The 24,630-nt window shown below is 39.6% G+C and overlaps 1 protein-coding gene across 1 annotated transcript; it reads left to right on the top strand.

Moving 5' to 3' along the window:
- Positions 1-10,863, top strand: LOC131431769 (meckelin). Its single transcript, XM_058597646.1, has 8 exons — positions 1-353; positions 753-1,492; positions 8,306-8,938; positions 8,997-9,278; positions 9,336-9,482; positions 9,557-10,312; positions 10,377-10,464; positions 10,521-10,863. Exons 1-8 carry the CDS (start codon positions 116-118, stop codon positions 10,763-10,765), a joined length of 3,129 nt encoding a protein of 1,042 aa, XP_058453629.1. The 5' UTR covers positions 1-115; the 3' UTR covers positions 10,766-10,863.
- The last annotated feature ends 13,767 nt before the right edge of the window (positions 10,864-24,630 follow it).

Here is a 24,630-nt window from a genome sequence, read left to right as displayed (position 1 = left end):
CGAACTGGAATCGTCAACCGAGAATGGCTATACTGTATTTTCTGCGCGATTTCCAATGTTCTAGAAGTGGTATATATTCTATAAACAAAGTTAATTGTCGGATCAATGCTTGAATATGGTACTGCGGCGACAGATGACGTTAGGTGTCCGTGCATGTTTACTGCATGCGATCGTAAGCGTTTGCATATCTATTGATATTGCGATGGCCCTAGCAAATGTTGAATTTTACAACATAAATGAAGTTTTTCTCTATAATTCTCCGGACAGTTGTAGAAGCAACGAATATTTCGATACATTCACCTTCAAGTGTAATGTTTGTGATGAAACAGTGCATCTCGTTGCAAGTGACGATTGTAAGTAAATGTGCTTTTCACGTCTCCATAAACGACTCAGTCCATGGGATTTTTTTCTGAATCGTTGAACCTTTTAAAATCTATTTTGTCGTCCATTGTCAACCTGTTTGAATGAAATTGTGATTCGAATAATTCGGAAAATCGATCAACCATTAGTTACAAATACAAAAGTTGTAACTCGTTGTTGTTCGTACCCATTGGATGCCAGGTATTGATTACAGGACGATGAAATTAGTCATAGATCTGTTTACATGCGCCTTATATTATTTCGTGTTTTTGTTGTAATTTATACGTCAAAGTTAACACGGTAATTACACTTTCATTTTGAGTTCCATACTAAGCTGTTTAGGAGTATCTTAGGATCTAACTGAGCAATAAATAAACTTAATTCCGTTGCAGATTTATCGTGTACGTGTGACGAACGCTCGATTCCTTGGCGTGATTATGACAGTACCACGCAGGGACCAATCTGCCGCAACATTAGCGATTTCTTCGATGTCCCAGGACCTCGTATTGAACTGATAAAGTTCTGTAGAGCTCGGCAAGTGGAACTGTTAAATACAACCAAATCAGGCGGCCGAATCGTGCAAGTGCATCGTAAAACATATCCACCGGGAAACGAAAGCACTGTCTGTGGTTGTGGTAACGGTCAACAAGATGTCGTTACATACGCGGATCAGGTGGGACCGAACGAAAGTATCCCTTACTGCTTACCGCAATTATTACTTAGAGATGTTCAAAATTATCACCCTTTCAAACTAAATCACCGCCACAACAGTAACGTGTACAAAAACATAAAATATTTGATTTTGTTTTGTCATGTTATGCGGAGCCCCCAACACTGTCATTATTTGGCTAACCTGTGCGTGTTAAGTTTCTACAGTCTGGACAAATATTCGCCATGCGGCATTTTTTATACGTACCAAACTTACGACATGTCGGAAGGGGCCAACGGCATATCGAATGCGATAGTGAGTGCTAATCTTTTTGGAGCAGGAGATGGCTTTGGAAAGGCCGCCAGCCTGTGGTCCCTCGGTGACAACGTAAAACCACCCTTATTCTATCGCCGAGGAAAGTATGTTAATGAGATTTTGGAAAAGTATTTGGATTTTACGTACGACATGAACGTCAACAATCTGGTAAGTTTCTTAGTAGCTTATTATCTGACCGATAATATTGTTTGTCTTTCTTAAAAACGTGCTTGATCCATCTAGCAGTGAGATGAAATCTATTATTTTCAACAATCCACATGTGTTTTCTGCATAAATATCCTTGGGCGTTTTTAGTTTTCATGAAATTATTTTAATGACTATCGTTTTAAGTGACAGTTTAAAATTTAAATCACTCATTACCGCATAATTTCGGAACTGCAAGTCGGATCGAAAAGAAAAATTGTGTGAAACCATAAAATTAATAATTGAATCTAAACGTGTGACAATCGATTAAGCATCCCATGGGATGTCGAAGAGTTCCTTACTTACCGTACCTAGCAGCTATAGTCCTGGGGTATTCTTTACTGTATCAAGCATATGTTTCTACATAACTCGGTCCATGGTTAACGGATGCTTTGTAGATCGCCCTCCACTTGACCGATCCACCTTGCTCGCTACGCCTCTCTCTTTCTTGCCCACCCGGATTAGATACAAGAATCGTTTTCACTGGACGACAGTCTGACATTCTAATGACATGCCCAGCCCATCGTTGCCGTCTGATTTTAGCTGTCCGTACGATGGGTGGTTTTCCTAGCAACTGTTGCAATTCGTCAGTTTCAGTTATTTAATTGTGTGGTACAGGGTTGCGCAAAGGAACCTGCCAAATTTTGTTCTCCGGTTACACTGAAACCAAGCAAGGGGAGAAACGAAACACGGCATCGGAAAGGTTAGTTTTCGTCTGATAGTTTTCCATCATGGAGCACAGGCATGTCGCACACCGCGTTTTTATTTATAATTCGTTTTTGAAGAATCAGTCATACGTTACAATTATTCGTGAGTTTAAAAAGCATTCAGAATTAAAGTCGAAAATGCTAATGCATTCACGTAATATGGCGAAGCTGTGGGCGAACAATTTTGTAAAAACAGGTCCTGCTATACTAAAGTATGACTTATTGACGAAAAACTTAATCCACCACACAAACAACACCGATCAAATGAGAGTAAAAAATACAAGAAAGACAGTTATATGTAGTTTTTTTGTAGATTTACATACTCAGTTGAAGAAGAAGACTTCCCATAATTCTTTGGAAATATTTTATTTGTTCTAAAAAGAACCGATTTCTGGATATTATCCACTGTTTACGACTGCTGGGTATTTCTGCCATTATTTATTTATCTACACTAGAACCTAAAATCTAGGCCAGGAACTAAATTCGGAACCTGGGGTTGGTTCAAAATTCAGTGGCACAATTCAGGTTCGCAATCCAGATCAAGACTTCAGCTCATGAATTTATCTCTAGAATTCTGGAACTGAACTAATTTTCAGAAACTTGAATTCCAAACCTGAATTAAGGAACTTAATTCTGTTCCAAAATTAAGATTCAGAATTCAAGGCAAAAAGTGTGTTCGTCATTGTTTACAAGAATTTGAGAAAACATATTTTTGAGCTATTTATGGTTATCTTACACTGTTGAAAATTTAATCATAAAATGCTGATCATATTTTTGATGACATAGCGAAAGAATGATGTTAATGCGTTTAGTACAGCTCGAGATATTCACGTTTAAGTTCTATCCATTCTTCCACAGAGCTAATTTTGAAAAGGCGCCCCATAGTAAAGTAAGATGTATTCACGTCAATAAAACCTCCGGACTGTCCGGACACCAGAGAATGTTGAACGAGTTCGATCCACTCTGGTGAAGAGGCCCGCACGTTCGGATAAGAAACATACGGCTGCTCTTCAAATTTCTCGTCGTTCTTTCCATCGAATCGTCAAGGAAAATTAGTCGTTTCATCCATATATGATAGTCAACACCCAGCACTTAAAATCTACGGAATATGGAATGCTCGAAAAGTAAGGCAGTAGTGAGAGTTCTCTAAGCTACATAATGATGAGCGACGGTGTGGTAAACAAGTAAAATTGATATTATTAAAGCTTGCTTCATTTAGAATTGGAACAAACTTTTGCTCATATTGTGGCGCTCCTGGTGGACGGATTTGGAAGTTCTTGGTGCCCACGTGTCGGGAATTTTGTCAGCTTCACGTATGACTTTTGACATTCAGCAAATCGACTGTACTTTGTAAACAATCAACATGGAAGCCGAAAGAAGGGAAAAATTGTGCACAGTTATTTGGAAAATCCATTGTGGTCTGCATCTAGGCTAGCTAAACAGCTGAATTGCCCAGAAATACCGTATGGCGCGTTTTCAAACGGTATAAGGAAACATTGATAACGATTCGGAAGCCTCAAGCCAATCGTCGGAGTGGAACTGTCGACCGGAAACTGCGTGGTAAGTTTTTGAAGACGATTAAGAGGAATCTGTCGGACCGTCAGACCGTGATTTGGCCAGAAAATTCGGTGCTGCCCATAGTACCGTGAGGAGAACTCGACTCCGGGAAGAAATCAAGTCGTATCGAGCTAGCAAACAGCCATAAAACATAATAGTGTGGTCAAAATTCGTGTTCGGAAACTATATGACCAGGTGCTGACCAAGTTCGACGGGTGTCTTCTGATGGACGATGAAACCTATGTTAAGGCTGACTTCGGGCAAATCCCAGGTCAAAAATTTTACTACAAAGGCTCGGGGGGTTGTTCCAGCCAAATTTAAATTTGTTTTTGCCGACAAATTTGCAAGAAAATTTATGATTTGGCAGGGCATTTACAGCTGTGGCAAAAATACGAAAGTTTTCGTTATAAATAAGACAATGACGTCGGAACTATGCCAAAAAGATTGTCCCCAAAAACGAATTTTGCCGTTCATTCGATCCCACGACCATCCCGTAATGTTTTGGCCAGATTTGGAAAGCTGTCATTACAGCAAATTCGTTCAAGAATGGTATGCAGAGAAAGGGGTCCAGTTTGTTCCGAAAAACCTTAACCCACCCAACTGCCCCCAGTTCCGCCCTATTGAGAAATACTGGGCAATCATGAGGAGGAGACTCAAGGCAAAGGGAAAGGTTGTCAAAGACATCAATAAGATGATGACCTGGTGGAAAAAGATAGCTAAAACGATGGACGAATAAGATGTGCGCCGCCTAATGAGCCGTGTTACAGGAAACATTCGAGAATTCCTTCGAAACCGTGACGAATAATTTTATCCGTATTTTTTCTTAAAAGTATGAAGAAAACGCTACATTTGTATAAAAAATGATCTTGAATTCAATAATAAATAACTGAAATATAGGCAATTGTCTTTGTTCCAATTCTATCTGAAGCAAGCTTTATGCCGACACGAATCCGTTGCAGGTTGTGTAAAAGCCCTTACATTAATTTAAAATGTTTTTGCCTTTCTCATATAGAAAGGTTATGCAATCACTGTGAAAACCGCTATTTGAACCAAGGCTAGGAGGGCGGAGTGTCATATACCATTCGACTCAGTTCGTCGAGTACGCAAAAAGTCTGTGTGTGTGTGTGTGTGTAACATATTTTTGCACTAAGAGATGATTGAACCGATTTTCATAAACTTAGATTAAAATTGAAATGAAGATTTAAATGAAAATTGTAACCCCACACAAAGTTCCTGAATTTTATTCGAATTCGACCTCCGGTTCCGGAATTACAGGGTGATATGCACCAAAAAATGAAAAAAAATTGTCTCTCACTTTTATCAAAGATTGCGTGACCGATTTTCACAAACTTATATTCAAATGAAAGGTCTTCCGACTTCCGGTTCCGGAATTAAACTAAAATAATGCGCACTCAATTTTCTAACTACAAACTAAGAAGGTCTTGAAATTCTTTAAACAGTCTTCGAGAAGTTGATCCAGTTCCGGTATCACAGTGCGATTATTTTTTCACAAGTGATGGCGAAACGAAGGTGCACATTTTAATAAAACTCACTGGAAAATTTATCTAGTTGGCAGATATTAATAGTTATTGGATATATAAATCATCTTTGGGACTATTAGTCCCCGGTTTTAAAAGCTTAAAAAAAAGAACTCACTTCGATTTCTCTCATTGTCTTAAAATATACTGTACAATTTCATCCAGATCCGACTTCCGGTTCCGAAATTATAGGGCGATGAATGTCAAAACATTTAAATCGTCATTCAAAATGACGATGCAAAACTGGTAAATTTGTAAATCTTTTATTCAATTTGTACCTACTTGATAGTGTTATTACAGAATTATGATAACGATGCTTTTCTATAAAAGTATACTTATTGCAATCGCATAGTCCAATAGGTTGCTTTTGAATTTCATCATGCTTTTATAGGGTTCAGTGTGTTTGAAATTGCATCGTCATTTAGAGCGACGATGCAAAATAAGGAAAAATTCTTATCAACTTGACATAACTGTTTACAAATTGAAAGGATTATGTTAGTTCATACCCAAAGAAACTTTCTTATTTTAGTCAAGATTGATTCCTTGACAGAATCTTCCAATAATAAGGAGTGTATCGAAAAGTAGTTAGCAACATTGATTATTGAATAAAAAAGCGAAAAAAAAAAAAACATATTTTGACATCAATTTTCGGTATATTGTAGAAAAATTACATTTTTATACATTTCACTGATTATGCTGAAGAAAATCCTAGTTTCTGTGAAACGCTCGCATTGTGAACTTGACATTCTTCATTAAATTCTGCACAGCTACTTTTGTGACTTTCCTGGTGGCAGCTGTCTAGTTTTTCTTTTGAACTCCTGCATGTTTTGGGACACTGTACCTTCCTTCCGAAAGTACCGCTTAACAATTGCCCAATACCTTTCAATTGGCCGAAGATCCGGGCAGTTCGGTGGGTTGATGTCTTTTTCCACGAATTGTACATTATTTTTCGACAACCACTGTAGAAGGGAGTTGGCGTAGTGGGTTGAAGCCATATCCGGCCAGAAGAGAGGAGGAGCCTTATGCTTTCTGTACAGTGGCAGCATTCTCTTCTTCAAACATTCTTCCTCGTACACCTTGGCGTTAATTGTGTCCTTCTTGAAGAAAATCGACGGCCGCAAACCACAGGTACAAATTGCTTGCCAGACCAACACCTTCTGCCCAAACTTTTCCATCGCCACCGTGGTGTCAGCGTCGTCCAGGTACTGGTACACCGATTTCGTATAATATTGCGGTCCGGGCTAGTGATGGGGAGAACCGTTCATTTAAAAAAACCGTTCAGCCACTGTAGCACTTCTCCTATGTAGTGACTGAATGCCAAACAGGTCACAACTTGACAGGACCATTGTAAGGATTAATGTAGTGATGGACAAAACCGTTCGATTTGAAAGAACCGTTCAGAACTAAACAGTTAAATCAAAAGAACTAATCAAAGAACGAAAGAACTAGTTCTTTTGATTCGATTTCGCAGCTGTTATTGACATGTAAACAAACATGTCACCGCAAAACACGCTGCAAAAAGTTAAGCCATTTCAGAGTAATAACTGCTTGAATGTTGCTAACTACTTATCGATACACTCCTTATTTTTGGAAATTTAAAAAATATGAAAAAGGCATCATTACACCACTCGGTGGATTGAAAAAGGTTTTAAACTCACGAATACTTGTACCGTTCGACTGATTCTTCAAAAACGAGGTATAAATAGAAACCTCCATGATAAAAAAAACTACTAGACGAAAATAAACCTTCATTCTTCTACTTTCCGATGCCGTGTTCGGCATCTCCCTGTTTTGATTGGTTCCAGTGTAACCGAAGAAAAAATTGTGTCAGGTTTCTTTGCGCAATCCTGTAGAATATGTTTGCCATCAAAAAGTCGCACTTTAGTATGCACCGCTACAGTTCTGGAAGCAAAGCAGCAAAAATGGTAAATTTCACACAATTCATCAACTAATACGAACGATTATCGATATTCTGAGGAGTGAAAGAATCATTGCTATTCTATTCGTATATACGTACTCCAGTTATGTCTGTGACATTACCCACCCGCAAAAAAAAATCGAACAACCCCTTAATTACACGTACAATTATGCATGCGCTTAACGAAACCAATACTCTCTTCTGTAACTCGATTACTGTGAAAGGAGGTCATATAGACCTTTGAACGTGTTAATATTGTTGGCAAACCGTGTTCGGAAATGATCAGGGACATTGATTGATCTACTTCATCACCGGTTTCTAATAACCCCAATACTTTTGTGTGACATAAATAAATAAACAGATGTTCTACCAACTGAGCTAGTCTGGTATAAATGGGAAAACTCTCTTTCGGATATTTTACATAAAATACATTTTGCATCGCAAAGAAAAACACATCGTAGGCTAACTATCTCCTTGCATTAATTTCCTACAACTGATTTATAGGAGTGGTAATTAAAATAATAATCTTTCTCTTTAAAGTTTTCCAATGCATGTGAATACACAGCACGGAATATTTGATCAAAAATAGGGATTTAAGTGGTCGTATTACCTGTTCATATATATGTTCCGTATATGCAAGGAAATATTCAATAAATATGCAAATAGCCATATTATACGGAACAAAGTCACGAAACGTCACTCAATAGGTCAGCAATACTGCATTGTTATATTGCATTATTCATGGCTAGCTACGATAACATTAGTGTGGCTCTAAAGGATGCAAGTCAAGTCATAAAGCGTTTTTCATTTTCACAACGATTTAAAACATTAAGAGATGCTTCAACAGAACCTAGAGCTGCAGCTTACGTAAAATTGGTCTTATGCCGGTGTAATGCATCAATTCTGTACAGCGAAAACTCGATAATTCAACCACCCTTTCACCCTCAAAGCATTGCTATGGAGTAAAAGCTCAAGCGTTCGTTTTTAAGTTGACCTAATTTCATTTCATTTCACCACTTCTCTTTACCTTACTAATGGTTTTCCATCGATTTTCCAGCAAAACAGTACGATAAACTTCACCCTCATTAGCTACGATTTATACGGTCATCTGAAGAGTTTTCGTGCCATGCGCCTATCGGATTTGAACTTGTGCGAACGTTACTCGGTCAGCCAGGAACAAAGGGTTCGCTTTGCTCGAAATTATTACCGCCGGTGTCGAATAAGTTTGAGGCGACTGCTAGACGATTTCGCCGGGCCGGAATTCATCAATCTATATGCGGACTACTTTGATCAGAAAGCACGCCTGTTGCGATCGATTCCGATACTGGTACGGAATGCGTTTTCTCACAACGATCAAATGGAGTCGGAAAAATGGCAACTGGTCAGAAGATTCCTGATGATTGATGCCTTATCCGGTCTCAATGAAAACTTTAAACCTAAGCATTATGGTGAAGATATCATGATTGAGAAGTTTAGCTTTGTGCGGTATGTGAATAGTGTTGAGTTGGAGATTCGACTGCACGCCGATAACGTTAGGAATCCTAATAAAATCGCATTGCCTCTGGTGAAACTGAAATATGACATGGTTAATACGTCGTTATGGAAATCTAGATTGTACTTCGAGGATACCGTAGATTTTGATTTCAAGATCACTTTCATTAAAAAGTACAAATTTGACTCCTTGCTTGAGGTATTTGATATTGTTTTACCAAATCCCACATTGATAATGTTTGCTATATTCCATCTAGATACTTCTTCCAATATTTATTTTATTGGCCTTTGCCATGACCCTCTTCCAAACGTTCTGCCACAAACTGCGCCAAAATAAGATGTTCTACGATATGGAGATTTTTTTAAACTTTTTAGTGTATCTTTGCTCCAATGTAGCTACAGCTTTGCTTTCTGTAACGGCTGTAATCGCGTTACACGTGCTGATAACGTACAAAACACAGGATAATGTGAAAATTTTACTTCCAGTTGAGGTCCAAAATGCTCTGGAGATTTTCATTTATCTGTCATTCGCTTTTAAGGTAACTTTGAAACATAATTCTCAGTAAACATTGACGAATCGATGTTTTGAATTGCAGTTGCTTAAATTGCTTCGAGTTTCTATACTTATCTCTGGAATCGATATTTTCTTCATCGACTGGGAACGGCCAAAAATACTTGAAACCGGCATTGGGAACCAGCGCACAAACCTACTCGATACATCTTCCATGACGTCTAGTACTACAGTAAGTGATTCATAATAACCGAAACGTTCGTGTTTGGTTGTCAGCAACAAACCTTAGATATCTTTGCATTTCAGAACCGTCCTTCGTGCGACAACGTGTCAGCTTGGCGGAATTACTTTATTGCCAATGAGTGGCAAGAGTTGGCCACTAAGAGAAAAATTTCCATGTTCGCACATGTCATTTTTTTGATTTCTGCCTTCTCTCTGTTCGGGTTCGAACATTGGTCATCGAGAAGTTTTAATATGCACCTAACTAAAAATGAGGAGAATCTAGGAGATAGCGACAAAGTTTTGAGAATTGCAGTGGGGATCATTGTGTACGGAACTGTTTACCTCATTCAACGAATATACAACTTCATAATCTACGAACGTTTCATCGAGAACGCTATCCAGCAGTTCATAGACATAGCATCGATTGCCAACATTTCAGTCTTCATCTTATGTATGGAATCGTATGGATTTTACATTCACGGTAGATCTCCTCATGGATTTTCAGACACTGACATGTGTTCGATGATACTTCAGTTCAAAAGGGAGGAGGATAATCTATGTGGAAATCGGGGGCTTCTGCCAGGATCGGAACAGCAAACATACTCTATATTGGTTCCGAAAAATCTGCGAACGTTCTACGATAAGCTAATCGCTCCGCTTAGAAACTCGTCTCATTTTGGACCGCATCAGCACCTCAATCAGACTCATTTGGTTGGTAGTACCAAACTAAGTAATTCGGCAGTCATCGATGGTCCAGGAGGACAGTTCGAGTATAACTTCGAAAGAACAGTATTGACTTATTATAATGTGAATCGATTCTTCGCTGCATTCGTCGATCATGTAAGTAACAATAAAATGATTTTATTAGTCTTTTAAGTCATTTAAACGAATTGGTGTTTTACAGGCTCTTAAGGATTTGGATTATATTATTCAAGAGAAATCCATTATGGAAAGCATACTAAACTGTGAATTCCAGAGCTATGTTACTGAAAGTAGGTCAATAAATGAATTTTCTCAACTTTTACTAATTAATTTTTAACATCCTCAGATAAGGGCGTTTTCTACATTGACAATGGACACTCGTTCGATCAGGTGTTATTCTATGGAAACGAATCGACATTCTTCCAGCTTGAACTGGCATTGTTTTTGCTCGTAGTTTTGCTGAGCGACAATTTCCTGCTGGCAATCGTTGTGGTCGGTGTGGTGTACAAATTATTTCGAATAGCTATGAACTACCTGTTGAAGAACAATTTGGCCAAAAAAACTCTCATTGACAAACGGTTTCTGATTTGAGATTAACTCTCCCGGAGAAATCGAGCAATTGTGCTAAACGTGTTTCATTCAAATAAGAACTACAAAATATTCATCTGAATAAACTCTTCTTCCAATAAAACGGTGTTTCGCCAGAAAGAATTTTCATAGATAACGCATAATTTCCCTATTCATTTTTCCGGACTGAGTAATGAACAGTCGGATTATTATCTTACTCTAATTAATTAGGATCAATAGAAGTTTTTACTTTGCGAATAGATCCTTTTCTAGATCCTATATGGCGACATGCAACAGCATGACTGATAATTGAGTTGCACTGCACGCTCTTCATCAAGTTCCGGACATGTGTTGCATCGCATTTTTTGGACGCTTGAGCCCAAATTTTTTTAAACTCCTGCATGTCCCTAGCTGCCTTACCAGTCTTGAAGTCTTGAAGACCCTCTTCACGATTTACTGGGCAATCGTTCGATGGGTCGAAGCTGAGAGCAATTTGGTAGATAGATATTTTCTCAACGAAATTTATACCCTTTTCCGCAAGCCTATAGTCCAATCCACGTGCGAATGTGTTGGTGTGGCTATTCTCAGCAGTTGAAAGGTTAATGCTAGTGTGAGTGTGTCGAAATAACCCAGTGAATTTTGTCGAGCCGCATCGTGCCAATTATTGAAGACATATATGCAATAAAAAACACTGCAATGCCAAGAGAACAGTTGAGAAAGACATAAAATCGTTCATGAAACTCTATATCACGTAATGGTACTGTCTTCTACTTGGTTCATTAGTCCATAGCTTACGAAATTCTATATGCATTTTTCGCAGTGTATGATTATGAGTCAAAAATGTTTTTCCTCAGTGTAAAATTGAACCCACAACAAACTTTGACTTCGGCTCGCACACATTCCAATTTCGTATATGAATAGATCTGCGCACTCTGCATCGGTGTGAGTAACTGAGACGTCAAATTGCTCAATTGAGAGTGGTTTTAGCATAGTGAGCCAACGCTAAATCCGGCCAAAACAGAGGAGGTGTTCTATACTTCTTATATAAAGGCAGCAATCTCTTCTGGAGACACTCAGATCGATAGATTTCTGCATTTATAGTTCCGGTAGTGTAAAATATGGTTGACTTCAAACCACAGGAACATATTGGTTGCCATACCAGTACCTTTCGACAGAATTTCTCCACTTGAATCGACCTATCCGCATCGCTCACATCCTCCCAAACGACGGCAGTAAAGTATTGTGGACTTGGAGGGGTTTTTGAGTCCTCCTTTACGTAAGTCTCATCGTCCATCAAAACGCATGCATCCAGACGCTGCCAAAGACGCGAATACAAATTTCCGGACCCGTGTTGCTGCTCGCCTTTTCTGTTCTACACTTTGTTTCGACATTTTCTGCTTCTTGTAGGTCTTCAGGTGATTTCGCCTCTTGATACGCTGGATCATTCCGACACTCGTTCCTGCTTTTTTTTTTTGCCAAATCACGTATTGACATTGATTTGTTCTTCATGATTAGAGATACCACTTTCTGATCAAGTTTCGGGTTGGAATTTCTGCCTGCCGGATTTTCTGCCTCTTCCTGGTAGCTCATCCAAAGAATAGTGTTCCCCAAACTTATTAATGATGGTTTTAATACTGGCATGATGAATTCCAAACCGTTTCGCAAATTTTCGCATAGTAATACCCTTCTCACTTAGCCATGTGTCCAGAATCTTAATTTTCACTTCCTTTTCAATACGCGATATTTGGAACACGCAGAATTTCAACCGCACAAACAAGTAAACAAACGAAAGCTGACAGCCAAACGCACAGCATGCTGTGATGTGAGCATATAAAAACCATCACAAATACATGCCTACAACACAAATGTATGTGGATAGCTTGTTTTCGATACACTCCTTATCCATGTATGTCGATGGAATTACATTTGAATTAAATCGAAATAAAGTAAGCTTTTTGGGCCAAATGCCAAATTCAGATTTTTTTACCTAAAAACAAGAGGTTTTCAATGTTTAATCAAATGAAACGCTTGTAACATGCAACTCATGTGAATCTCAGAAACAACGGTTCATATGTTACCATATTGTTCCGATCATTGTTTCTGTTGTTTTCAAACACAGGAACAAAACAATAAGCGTTGAGTTGTACAAAATTCGAACTAGTTAAATTCAAAGAAAGTAACTGAAATTCGATCACGGGGGTCTCCGTGCGCCGATATATTCAGCATACACTGATTCACGACCGATTCATATGTAAACAGCACTTCAATTTAGTATGCTTTTTCATTTCAATACATAACCTAAGCGATTTGTTTTAAGATTTCATGTGCAAATTCACTAAGATGCACGATTAGATTATGTTTCACTTAGCTTTGATGTGTTTTTCCTTTGGATGCGATGTGTTTTGCTATTTAATCGAGCTACATGTATTAAACACTTTATTTTCTTATGAAAATGAGTACAGCACAAATATATGTGCAAAGCACTTGATTCGGTCAATCGTGTTTCAATTGAAATCTATATGAAAAACAATGTGACATACGTATGAAATTCATTCGTAACCGAATGTTCGAAGTGAGCACACGCGTTTTTTTAACAATCGACATCGGTAAGACGAAGGTGCCTATCACAGCAGAGGCTGTAGTATAGGCATTAAATAAAAGTGATAAAAAGTAGCATCCCCGCAAGTGAGTTCTGTCTGTGCACCGGTTTTGTATCGGTATCGACAGTAGACGCTATTGTGCTATCCTCGGGCAGCAGTTATTTCTATTGTTTGCTACCCGCATCGCAGCAGCCAAATCCTGAGTCAAGGTCACGCTGAAGCACAACGAAGGAGTGAAGGAGCAACTCACCTAACAGCTTACCGTGACATACTGTTAAGTATTTTCTCAAACTTTTTCTTTCAACTTTTACTATTCATATATTTTCTTTTCATTTTATTTCTTTCTTTCTCATTTCAAGTGCGGGAGACTTCTTTACTCCCGCACTTTAAATATGAATATTGATGACAGTGGGGGTGTCTCGGAGGAGGGCGAAGCTGAACGAATGAACGAAGAACATTTAGAGGCTGAGTTTGCTTCCGAGATGCCATCTACCCCTCCTATACCATCTCCCCCTCCGATACCATCTCCCTCTCCAATGCCATCTCCCTCTCCGATGCCTCCATCTCCCTCTAAGATATTGCCTGCTCGCCAAAAAGTTTACCAAGACGATGGCTCGGGGGGTCCGTGGGTGGTATACGTGGGTGGCCCAAATTAAAGTCTCTCAGAGTTTTAAATATTGCTCGGGACCTGGAAAAACATTTCTCGGCAATAAAAACAATAGATAATGTTTCGCCAAACAAGTTACGCGTTGTTGTGTCCGACCTGAAGCAAGCAAACGAGATTGCTACCAGCGAGTTGTTCACGAAGGAGTACCGCGTGTACGTCCCGTCTCATGTGGTGGAGATCGACGGTGTGGTCCGTGACGAAAGTCTGACAATCGAAGATCTGATGAAGGACGGGGTAGGCCGTTTCAAAAACCCCGACCTTCAACCAGTGAAAATTTTGGAGTGCAAGCAATTGCACTCCAAATCGATAGATGGTAAATTTTACCAATCGGACTCATTTCGCGTGACTTTTGCCGGATCTGCACTTCCAAATTATTTGGTAGTGAGTGGAGTTCGTCTACCTGTTCGGCTGTATGTACCGCGGGTAATGCATTGTACAAGCTGCAAACAGCTAGGTCATACGGCAACCTATTGTTGCAACAAACTGCGATGCGGCAAATGCGGAGAGGCCCATGAGGACGATCTCTGCAGAAGAGCAGTGGAAAAGTGTTGCTACTGCGGGGAGAATCCTCATGATCTTTCGGTGTGCCCTACGTACATACAGCGTGCGGAGAAATTGAAGCGATCCGTGAAAGAACGTTCCAAACGTTCTTATGCGGAAATCTTAAAAAGAACCACTCCATCGACCCCTGAGAACCCGTTTGCAATCTTGCCAGTTGAAGAGGATACCTCTGACGACCCAGGCGAAGGACCTTCCTACACACAGGTTGAAGGAAGCAGGAAAAGACAAAATCTGGCTTCTCCCAAGCTTCCTCGTAAAGGCCTCAGACTGTCCTCTTCGTCACAAAAGAACCAAACGGAAACAAAAAGTGCTGACTCAAAACCGAAGCAAACACCTCCTGGGTTCAAAAAACTTAGGGATGATAAGGAGTACCCAGCACTTCCTGGGGCATCAAAAAACCCGAATGACCCCAAAGCACAACCAGAAAATCCAACAAACGCTGGATTATTGAAATTTTCTGATATCGTGGACTGGATATTAACTGCCTTCAATATTACTGATCCTCTGAAAAGCTTCCTAACTGCTCTACTGCCAACAGTAAGGACATTTTTAAAACAGTTGACTGAACAATGGCCCCTCCTTGCAGCGATCGTATCTTTTGATGGATAATTTACCACTGAGAATCGAAGATATGATCATTGTGCTTCAGTGGAATTGCAGAAGTATCATCCCAAAACTTGATTCTTTCAAACACTTAATACATACTCATAATTGCGATGTATTCTCCTTGAGTGAAACTTGGCTTACTTCTAACATCAACCTCGACTTCCATAATTTTAACATAATCCGCCTGGACCGAGAAGACTCTTATGGAGGGGTACTTTTAGGGATTAAAAAGTGCTATTAATTTTATCGTACTAACCTCCCCTCGACACCGGGAATTGAAGTTGTTGCTTGCCAAATTAATATTAAAGGCAAAGATCTATGTATAGCTTCTATCTACATTCCTCCCAGAGTCTCGATAGGGCATCGTCGGCTTGCAGACATCATAGAACTTCTTCCTTCACCGCGGCTGGTTTTAGGGGACTTTAACTCGCATGGTACAGGATGGGGCTGCTTATATGATGATAATCGTTCTTCGTTAATCCAAGATCTGTGTGACAACTTCAATTTGACAATTCTAAACACGGGAGAAATGACACGGAACCCTAGACCGCCAGCACAACCAAGTGCGCTGGATTTATCCCTTTGCTCGACTTCGCTACAGTTAGATTGCAAGTGGAAGGTAATCTGTGATCCTCACGGTAGCGATCACTTGCCGATCATAGTTTCTATCACCAACCGTGGAAGACCATCGGAAACAATCAATGTTTCGTACGATTTCACACGAAACATTGATTGGAAACGTTACGCGAGCTCGATGTCTGAGAAACTAGAAACATCACAGGAGCTTCCTCCGGAGGAAGAGTATACAGAGATTCTTGACACCGCAATTCAAGCTCAGACGAAACGAGTACCTAGCGCGCAAACTAGTATGCGTTCTCCCAACCCATGGTGGGACAAAGAGTGCTCAGAGCTGAAAACGAAAAAAGCTTCAGCCTTCATCTCGTTTAGAAGGAACGGAACTCCAGATAATTATCGGAAATACGCGGCGTTAGAATTTCAAATGAAAAGTCTGATTAAAGCTAAGAAACGCGGTTACTGGCGAAGGTTTGTTGACGGATTAACGAGAGAAACAGCAATGAGCACTCTTTGGAATACGGCCCGTCGCATGCGCAATCGAAATCACGCGAACGAAAGCGAGGAATATTCTAACCGCTGGATATTTGATTTCGCTAAGAAAGTATGTCCTGATTCTGTTCCGGAACAGAAGATATCCCGCGTCGCGACATTGAATACAAACGAAACACCGTTTTCGATGGTAGAGTTCTCACTTGCGCTCTTGTCGTGTAACAATAGAGCCCCGGGGTTAGACAGAATTAAATTCAACTTGTTGAAAAATCTGCCCGACTCTGCCAAAAGGCGCTTGTTGAATTTATTCAACAAGTTCCTCGAGGGTAATATTGTCCCACACGAATGGAGAGAAGTGAGAGTTATTACTATTCAAAAACCTGGAAAACCAGCCTCCGATCACAATTCGTATCGGCCGATTGCTATGCTTTCCTGTATTCGGAAATTGTTGGAGAAAATGATTCTCTTCCGTCTAGACAATTGGGTCAAAACAAATGGATTGCTTTCAGGTACACAATTTGGGTTCCGCAGGGGCAAAGGAACGAACGATTGTCTAGCGTTGCTCTCAACAGAAATTCAAATGGCATTTGCTCGTAAAGAACAAATGGCATCAGTTTTCCTCGACATCAAGGGGGCATTCGATTCAGTTTCCATTAACGTTCTATCTGAGAAGTTGCATCAGCATGGTCTTTCACCAGTTTTGAACAACTTTTTATATAATCTATTGTCCGAGAAACACATGCATTTTGAGCATGGTGATTTGACGACAAAGCGATTCAGTTACATGGGTCTTCCTCAGGGCTCATGCTTAAGCCCCCTTTTATACAACTTTTACGTAAATAACATTGATGAATGTATCAACACATCTTGCACGCTAAGACAACTTGCCGACGACAGTGTTGTGTCTATTATAGGACCCAAAGCTGCCGATCTCCAAGGACCATTGCAAGATACCCTCGACAACTTGTCGACATGGGCTTTTCAAATGGGTATCGAGTTCTCTACGGAGAAAACTGAGCTGGTTGTATTTTCAAGGAAGCGAGAACCTGCGCAACTACAGCTTCAACTAGGGGGTGAAACCATAGCTCAGGTTTTCACATTTAAATATCTCGGGGTCTGGTTCGATTCCAAAGGTACCTGGGGATGTCACATTAGGTATTTGAAACGAAAATGCCTACAGAGAATCAATTTCCTTCGTACAATAACCGGAACTTGGTGGGGCTCTCACCCAGGAGACCTGATCAGGTTGTACAAAACGACGATATTGTCAGTAATGGAATATGGATGTTTCTGTTTCCGCTCCGCTACGAATATTCATTTCATTAAACTGGAAAGAATTCAGTATCGTTGTTTACGTATTGCCTTGGGTTGCATGCAATCAACCCATACGATGAGTCTTGAAGTGCTGGCGGGCGTCTTACCGTTGAAAAACAGGTTCTGGGATCTCTCATATCGACTGCTAATCCGATGCGACATTTTGAATCCGATGGTGATAGAAAACTTTGAAAAGCTCGTCGAGCTTAATTCACAAACCCGTTTTATGTCCTTGTATTTTGACTACATGGCTCAGAATATTAATCCTTCTTCGTTTGTTCCCAATCGTGTTCATTTTGTGGATACTTCTAATTCTACTGTGCTTTTCGACACATCCATGAAAGAAGAAATTTGTGGAATCCCGGATCCTGTACGCCCTCAAGAGATCCCAAAAATTTTTAATAATAAATTTAAAGAAGTCGACTGTAATAAAATGTTTTACACTGACGGATCATATCTAGACGGGTCCACTGGCTTCGGTATATTCAATGTAAATTTCACCGCTTCCTATAAACTCAGTGATCCAGCTTCAGTTTACGTCGCAGAACTAGCTGCAATTCAGTATACCCTTGAGATCATTGACACTCTGCCCACAGATCACTACTTCATTGTATCGGACAGTCTCAGTTCCATTGAGGCTCTCCGTTCAGTGAAGCCTGGAAAGCACTCACCGTATTTCCTGGGGAAAATACGGGAACAATTGAGTGCTTTATCTGCAAAATCATACCAGATTACCTTGGTTTGGGTCCCCTCACATTGTTCCATACGGGGCAATGAGAGGGCGGACTCGTTAGCCAAGGTGGGCGCACTAGAAGGTGATATCTATGAAAGACCAATCTGCTTCAATGAATTTTTCAGTTGCTGTCGTCAGAAAACTCTAGCTAGCTGGCAGAATACATGGAATAGTGGAACTCTGGGACGATGGTTACACTCAATAATCCCACAGGTATCGACGAAAGCTTGGTTCCGGGGGTTAGACGTGAGCCGAGACTTTATTCGTGTAATGTCAAGGCTCATGTCTAATCATTATATGTTCAGCGCGCATCTCCGTCGTGTGGGGCTCGCTGAGAGTGGTGTCTGCGTTTGCGGTGAGGGTTATCATGACATCGAACATGTTGTTTGGACATGTGTCGAGTATTGTGATGCCAGGTCCCAACTCATAGGTTCCCTTCGGGCCCGAGGTATACCACCCTTCGTACCAGTCCGCGACGTCTTGGCAACTCGAAATCTTCCTTATATGACTCTCATCTATAACTTCTTGAAAACTATCAATGCTCAAATTTAGTGCTCTCCCTATCTCTTTCTCGTCTACAGCTCTACCGCACTCTTCTTTACGTTGCTGGAAGTATGGCCTGTGTAAACGATGCTTCGGAGCATGCACCTGCCTTGAACTGACTGAGTTGCTGGAAGCTACCCAAAAACGTCACATCAACGTCAGAACACACCAACGAAGCATCCCAATCCAGAATAATCTCTTCATTGCTACAAGCTGAAAAACATGAAGATTCATCGAACGCAAAATGTGTCTAAAAGATGTATGCCACAAACCAATGATGTATTCAAATTTCAATTCAATACTGTGTAGGTCCCACCCTCCCTATGTCCCCTTACTAACTGGGGAGTATGCCGCCCCGTAATACGGCATCCCTTTCTCTCTCCCTAACAACAAGACAATCGGCCACGTTAAGCTAAAGCAAATGAGCCTAATAAAAAATTTTATTTGAAAAAAAAAAAAAAAAAAAATACGTATGAAATTCATATAGAATCTAGAAGTAACGATAAATCTTATCGTTTTGATAAGTATTTCAGATAAATGTAGCGTGATTTCCACTGAATATCAACTGTTTTTACATGATTATGATTTTATGAGTTAATTGTGAACAATTTCATGAATTTCATGTGTTCTACAAGTAGTGATAGTTCAAATGTTTTGCACATGATGCTAATGTGTATTTCGAATCCAAAAATTGGTTAGCCACGATCGATAAGTACAAATCGTATGTCGTAATTCTATTTACGTTCAGGATTTTATCAGTAAAGACACTGTATCTCGGTATAACTTTAATGTGAAATGGTATAACTTTAATGTAGAAACCCCACTGTATTCTAACAAATGCGAAATTGCGCTGGAAAAATTACGCCATTCTCTTGCTGGACATGTCTTACGAATTCGCAATTCCTCAATTACTTCTGCGTGAGCATAAATAGGAAAAGTCATACGAACAGGTAAATATAACTCTACACGCTTAGAAAAAGTTACTCAAAGTTTGAGTAATAGTTACTCATTTTCAAATGATACATGGAAACGTCAAAAATTGAGTAGTTATCATCAATGATATTGAGTAACTCCTACTCTAAATTTGAGTTTAACGCAAAATCTCGTTTTATTGTTACTATTCGCATTCGCGATAAGTCTAAAAGTTGTAATAACCATTTGTAGCAACAGGTTGTATTTTTTGTTAGTGAGACGCGTATTTCGAGGGTGAGTCGATCAACACAAACGGTGTTGTGTCTGCAAAAACCGGAATGATCAGCTTCGTGTTGTTCTTTAGAATGGAAACGAATATGCTCAAATGTCATTCATGAGAAATAAGTGTATGGTTGGTGCCTGAGCATAACACACTACTCCAAGCGACCACCACTTGATATAGTATTGAGTTCAATTATTTAACAATACAATACACTCAGAAAAGGAGCAATTTTTTTTGCAAATTTGGTATATGTGAAATAAAATTTCACACAAAATTTGAGTGATAGTTACTCTATTTTTGGTACATGTACGAATAAAGTATTACTCAGTTAATGAGTAGATTTTACCCAAATATCGTTTCCAGTGGAAGAACTCAAATTTGAGTAACTTCGGAGTTACTCTAAATTAGAGTTGTTCCACTTTTTCTGTAGATGAGTGAGATCTTACTCATTTTTGAGTAACTATTTTTAAACGTGTACAACTATTTAGGTGAAGTTCTCTGCCGAAAATTGCATTGTTGCCAGACTCTTACCGAGAGTTTGACAGAATACCGGTAAATTTTTTCGGGAGACATAGGCAGCCGTCTTGGACAAAACCTGTTAACCGCGTTTAAGTAGGATTTATTGAAATAAAATTTGATTAAAAACACTAAATCGCTGAGATATTTATGCAGTGTATTTGCTGTACATAAAGATTGTAAACTAAAGATGAAATTCAACAAAAGATATTATCAAGATTTGTTCAGAAGAAATTTCTCTTCGTTGATTCCTAACTAGATACGTGCCTAGTAAAATCATCCGGAACTAGATTCTGAATTCATTACAATTTTCAAATTAATACGAAATGAAATGAAACTAATTCTGGATGGTTCAAATGGGTGGACTGTTTAAAGCAGTCACTTTTTGCCACAGTAATCTTCCGTCACCGTCACTGTCAGGGTTAGTTTAATGCATTCTCATGAAGGCATTCACACACAATATCACCGACGACACGACCAGACACTCCGAACAATAATCGGAATAAAAAGTGTTCATAAGCGATTTGCCACCAGTTACCATAAATATAGCGACCCCTTGAAAATGACAAAAACTAACTATTCGAGCAACACTGTTTAGGTTGCTATGAATTAGTTACCAAGGAGCACCAGAATAAATAAACAAACAGTTTGAAATAGTTATGGAAGAATTCCACATTTCATTATTAAAAATATTTTACAAAAAATTGCTGATGACGTGTCTGGATCGATAGCTTCCGTTCGAAAAGTTGTTTCTACACTAGAACAAGCAACGACACAGATCCGCGACGTCGTTTGTGAAAAGTTTGATGATGCAATCCAAAAAGATAATTTGGCATCGGTAGAACGATTCTTCAAATTTTTTCCTTTACTTGGAATGCACGATCAGGGAACACATCTGGTGGTGGATCGGTTGATAAACTGAATGCGAAAGACATTGATGCCCTCATTGATGGAATAACAATAATTCATTCGAGGGCTGAATTATAATATATAAAATTTATAAAATTGGTCAAATGCCGATTCTTGGTGAGTAGTTTATCTTCGTATAAATGGATTTCTAATCGCTTTGTGTTTTTTAGTTTGATCTCGAAAAAAGTTCTCTGGAACCAAATACTTTAAATGAGTTGATTGAAAAGTCCCAATTGAATACGCAAATGCAGGAAATTCTTGGGATATATTTACTTTTTGAGCGTTATTTCATGGAAGAAAGCATCCTGAAAGCGATAATTTTGGACAGCATTGAAACGGGGCAGCAATGCTCCAGCATGCTGGATGATGTATTTTTCATTATTCGGAAGTGCATTCGACGTTCGAATGGAACGCAATCTAGTTGCTTGGAACAAGACTTCATAAATGCTTTGAAATCACCTCTGAAATCTGGTTACCGGTTACATAGATCTAGCCCAATCGGCACTTCAAAGTTCTATCCAGCAAGGGCAATTACAAACTAGTAACGTTGAACAGGCACGTTCAAAATTTTTGACAACCTTAAACAATGCTGATATGTCCACCAAGTTTATAGAAACACTGTGGTCACCTGGAGTTATCAAAAAGTCTACATTCAATCGGCTTGGTGGACTAGTTTTAAAGGGGGCGGCCCGTTTGGCATAAGGTCATTTGGCATAATACCGTTTGGCATAACGCTGTTTGGCATAATGGTCATTTAGCATAATGGTCATTTGGCATAATGCCATTTGGCATAATAATAATTGGATTTGCAATATTTTAATCTAATGAAAATTTTCGTATGTGTTTCGATCGATTGATGTTCTACAAGGAAACCTCGAACGAAATATGTGAAACCTTTTTATATAAGAAACTCACTTAGTGCCAGCCAATATTCTGTTCGTCATAGATGATTCAGGTCGAGACGGCCGAAGGCCGCGAGTGCGCCGGCGACCCGCCGTCGGAAGCGCCGGCCACTGCGGGGGGGCAGCGCCCCCGCAGAAATCACCTCTGTCTAGTTGCGGGCGTTTGCCCGGATTACCCAAAGCTAGAAGCTATCCCTCAGTTAAGTCCGAACGAGCGGCAGCGAGGTCGGACACCAGGTCATTAAAAACGATGCGGCGTAGCCGCATTGGACCTTTCAAAATTGCACTAAATTAGAACAATTCCTATTAAGCAGCATGTTCATCTGTTATGCCAAATGACTGTTATGCCAAATGACCATTATGCCAAATGGCCATTATGCCAAACGGCGTTATGCCAAACGGTATTATGCCAAACGACTTTATGCCAAACGTGGTAGCCCCGTTTTAAACCAGGAAGCTCGAGCAAAACTTTAAACGAGGAATATAATTCTGGGAACGTTATGAAAGTGATAATATATGAATATAATCCCTCTGAAGATAACACACGAGAAGTTTTTTATTGCCTTAAACAACCGAAATCAAATTTTTTGTAGTGAATAATTTGCGTTGCCGGTACGGTACGCCACTACAAATTACATATTCGTTATGAGACAAGTACTCCAGAAGTGTCGAGAATACAACGCGCCATTGACTTCAAAGCGGCGTACGACACAATCGCTATGGCAGATTATGCACGAATGCGGATTTCCGTATAATTTGACGTGATTGGTCGAAGCAACGATGGATAGAGTAATGTGCTACGTCCAAGTATCTGGGACGCTCTCGAGTCGTTTCAAGTCTCAGAGAGGGCTACGGTAAGGTTTTGGATTCTTTTGTCTCTTATTCAATATTGCTTCGAAGAGCGCGGATCAACACGATCTTCCGAAAGTACGTACAGCTCTTTGGTTTCGCTGACGATGTTGATATTGTGACACGTAACTTTGAGAAGATTATGAAAAGAAACATCGAGCTGATAGCCGAAGCTAGAGGAATCTGACTGGCTATAAAAAGATACAAATTAAAAAAATGAGCAAAAATAACTCAAAATTCTTTGAAAGAATAAATTTAATACCTGCCAGCGGGCCAACTTCATTCAGTGGTTCGTTTCAAGTGAGAATCTCTTGTTTTTGTTTACATTCCATATGTAGTTACCAAGGCTACTGGTAACTGCTTTTCAAAATCAATAACTTACCAACTTGTGTTGCCAGTTCCAACATTTTTTCAAGCAAATCCGTTTTGACATTACCAGTTACTGAGGGGTAGTTAAATTTGCGATACAGTTTTGATAGTCGAGTGGCAGGTCGTGTCGTCGATGTCACCGTCACGGAACGTGAGAACGTTCCGACAAATAAAGTATTGAACTAATTTTAACGGACGCCGAAGTTCCTGTGACGGCGACGTATATAGACACATATCTCGATGTACAAATTGCCCATTCTGTCCAAAGTTTACATACATCATCGATCATTTTCGCTTGATGCTAAACCTGAACCAGTGTTCACCCTATGACCAAATACAAATTATAATACGGAATACTTCGACAAATTTTCAAGGACACATATTGCATCGTGCGGTACACTGTCATGATACACTGTCAGAGTGACAATGTACTTTAACGAGTTTCCTATAAAACTAGCAACACTGAAGGGTAAGAACAAGTTCGCCATAGTTACTGTTTATTGTAGTGAAAAATAAACTTAAACTATGTTGTTGTGTATGAGATATGGTCTCGGCACTGTTCACCGAATCGTTATGGTAGCCATCCGTTCTTTTCATTGCAAATCACTCCCGTCAGAGGAGTAGGAATTTTTTCAACATCTGCTAAATGCGGGGAACCTTTACGTCATAATACTAATAGAAAATAATTCAATTAATAAGTTTATCCATCGTGAGAGAAAAACTGCTGTGTCTGCCACCGTTCGGGCTACAATCAATTTGTCTGGGTCACGCATAGATGAGTAACTATTGGGAAAACGCATACATAGCTTGCATCTGTTTCTCTTTTAACTTTTATTTTATCGTGTAGAGCTCTAATCGCTGTTTGCGTGGTTCGTATACGAATCGTACCCATGTTCCACACCAAGGCCCGTTTATGAAATAAAGTCCCATCACTGCCAAAATATATCGCAATTCTTCATCCATCGATTAGCTGGAGTGTACCTTTGAATTTGTTGCAATACAGCAACGATAAACATAAACAAACAAACTTGTTTTGCGCCGTAGCAACTAGCATAAAGCG

Source organism: Malaya genurostris, chromosome 2, assembly GCF_030247185.1.
Source record: "Malaya genurostris strain Urasoe2022 chromosome 2, Malgen_1.1, whole genome shotgun sequence".
In the NCBI taxonomy this organism is placed as follows: Eukaryota; Metazoa; Arthropoda; class Insecta; order Diptera; family Culicidae; genus Malaya; species Malaya genurostris.
The sequence above is the reverse complement of the archived record's forward strand: the minus strand, read 5'-3'. Positions and strand labels throughout refer to the sequence as shown.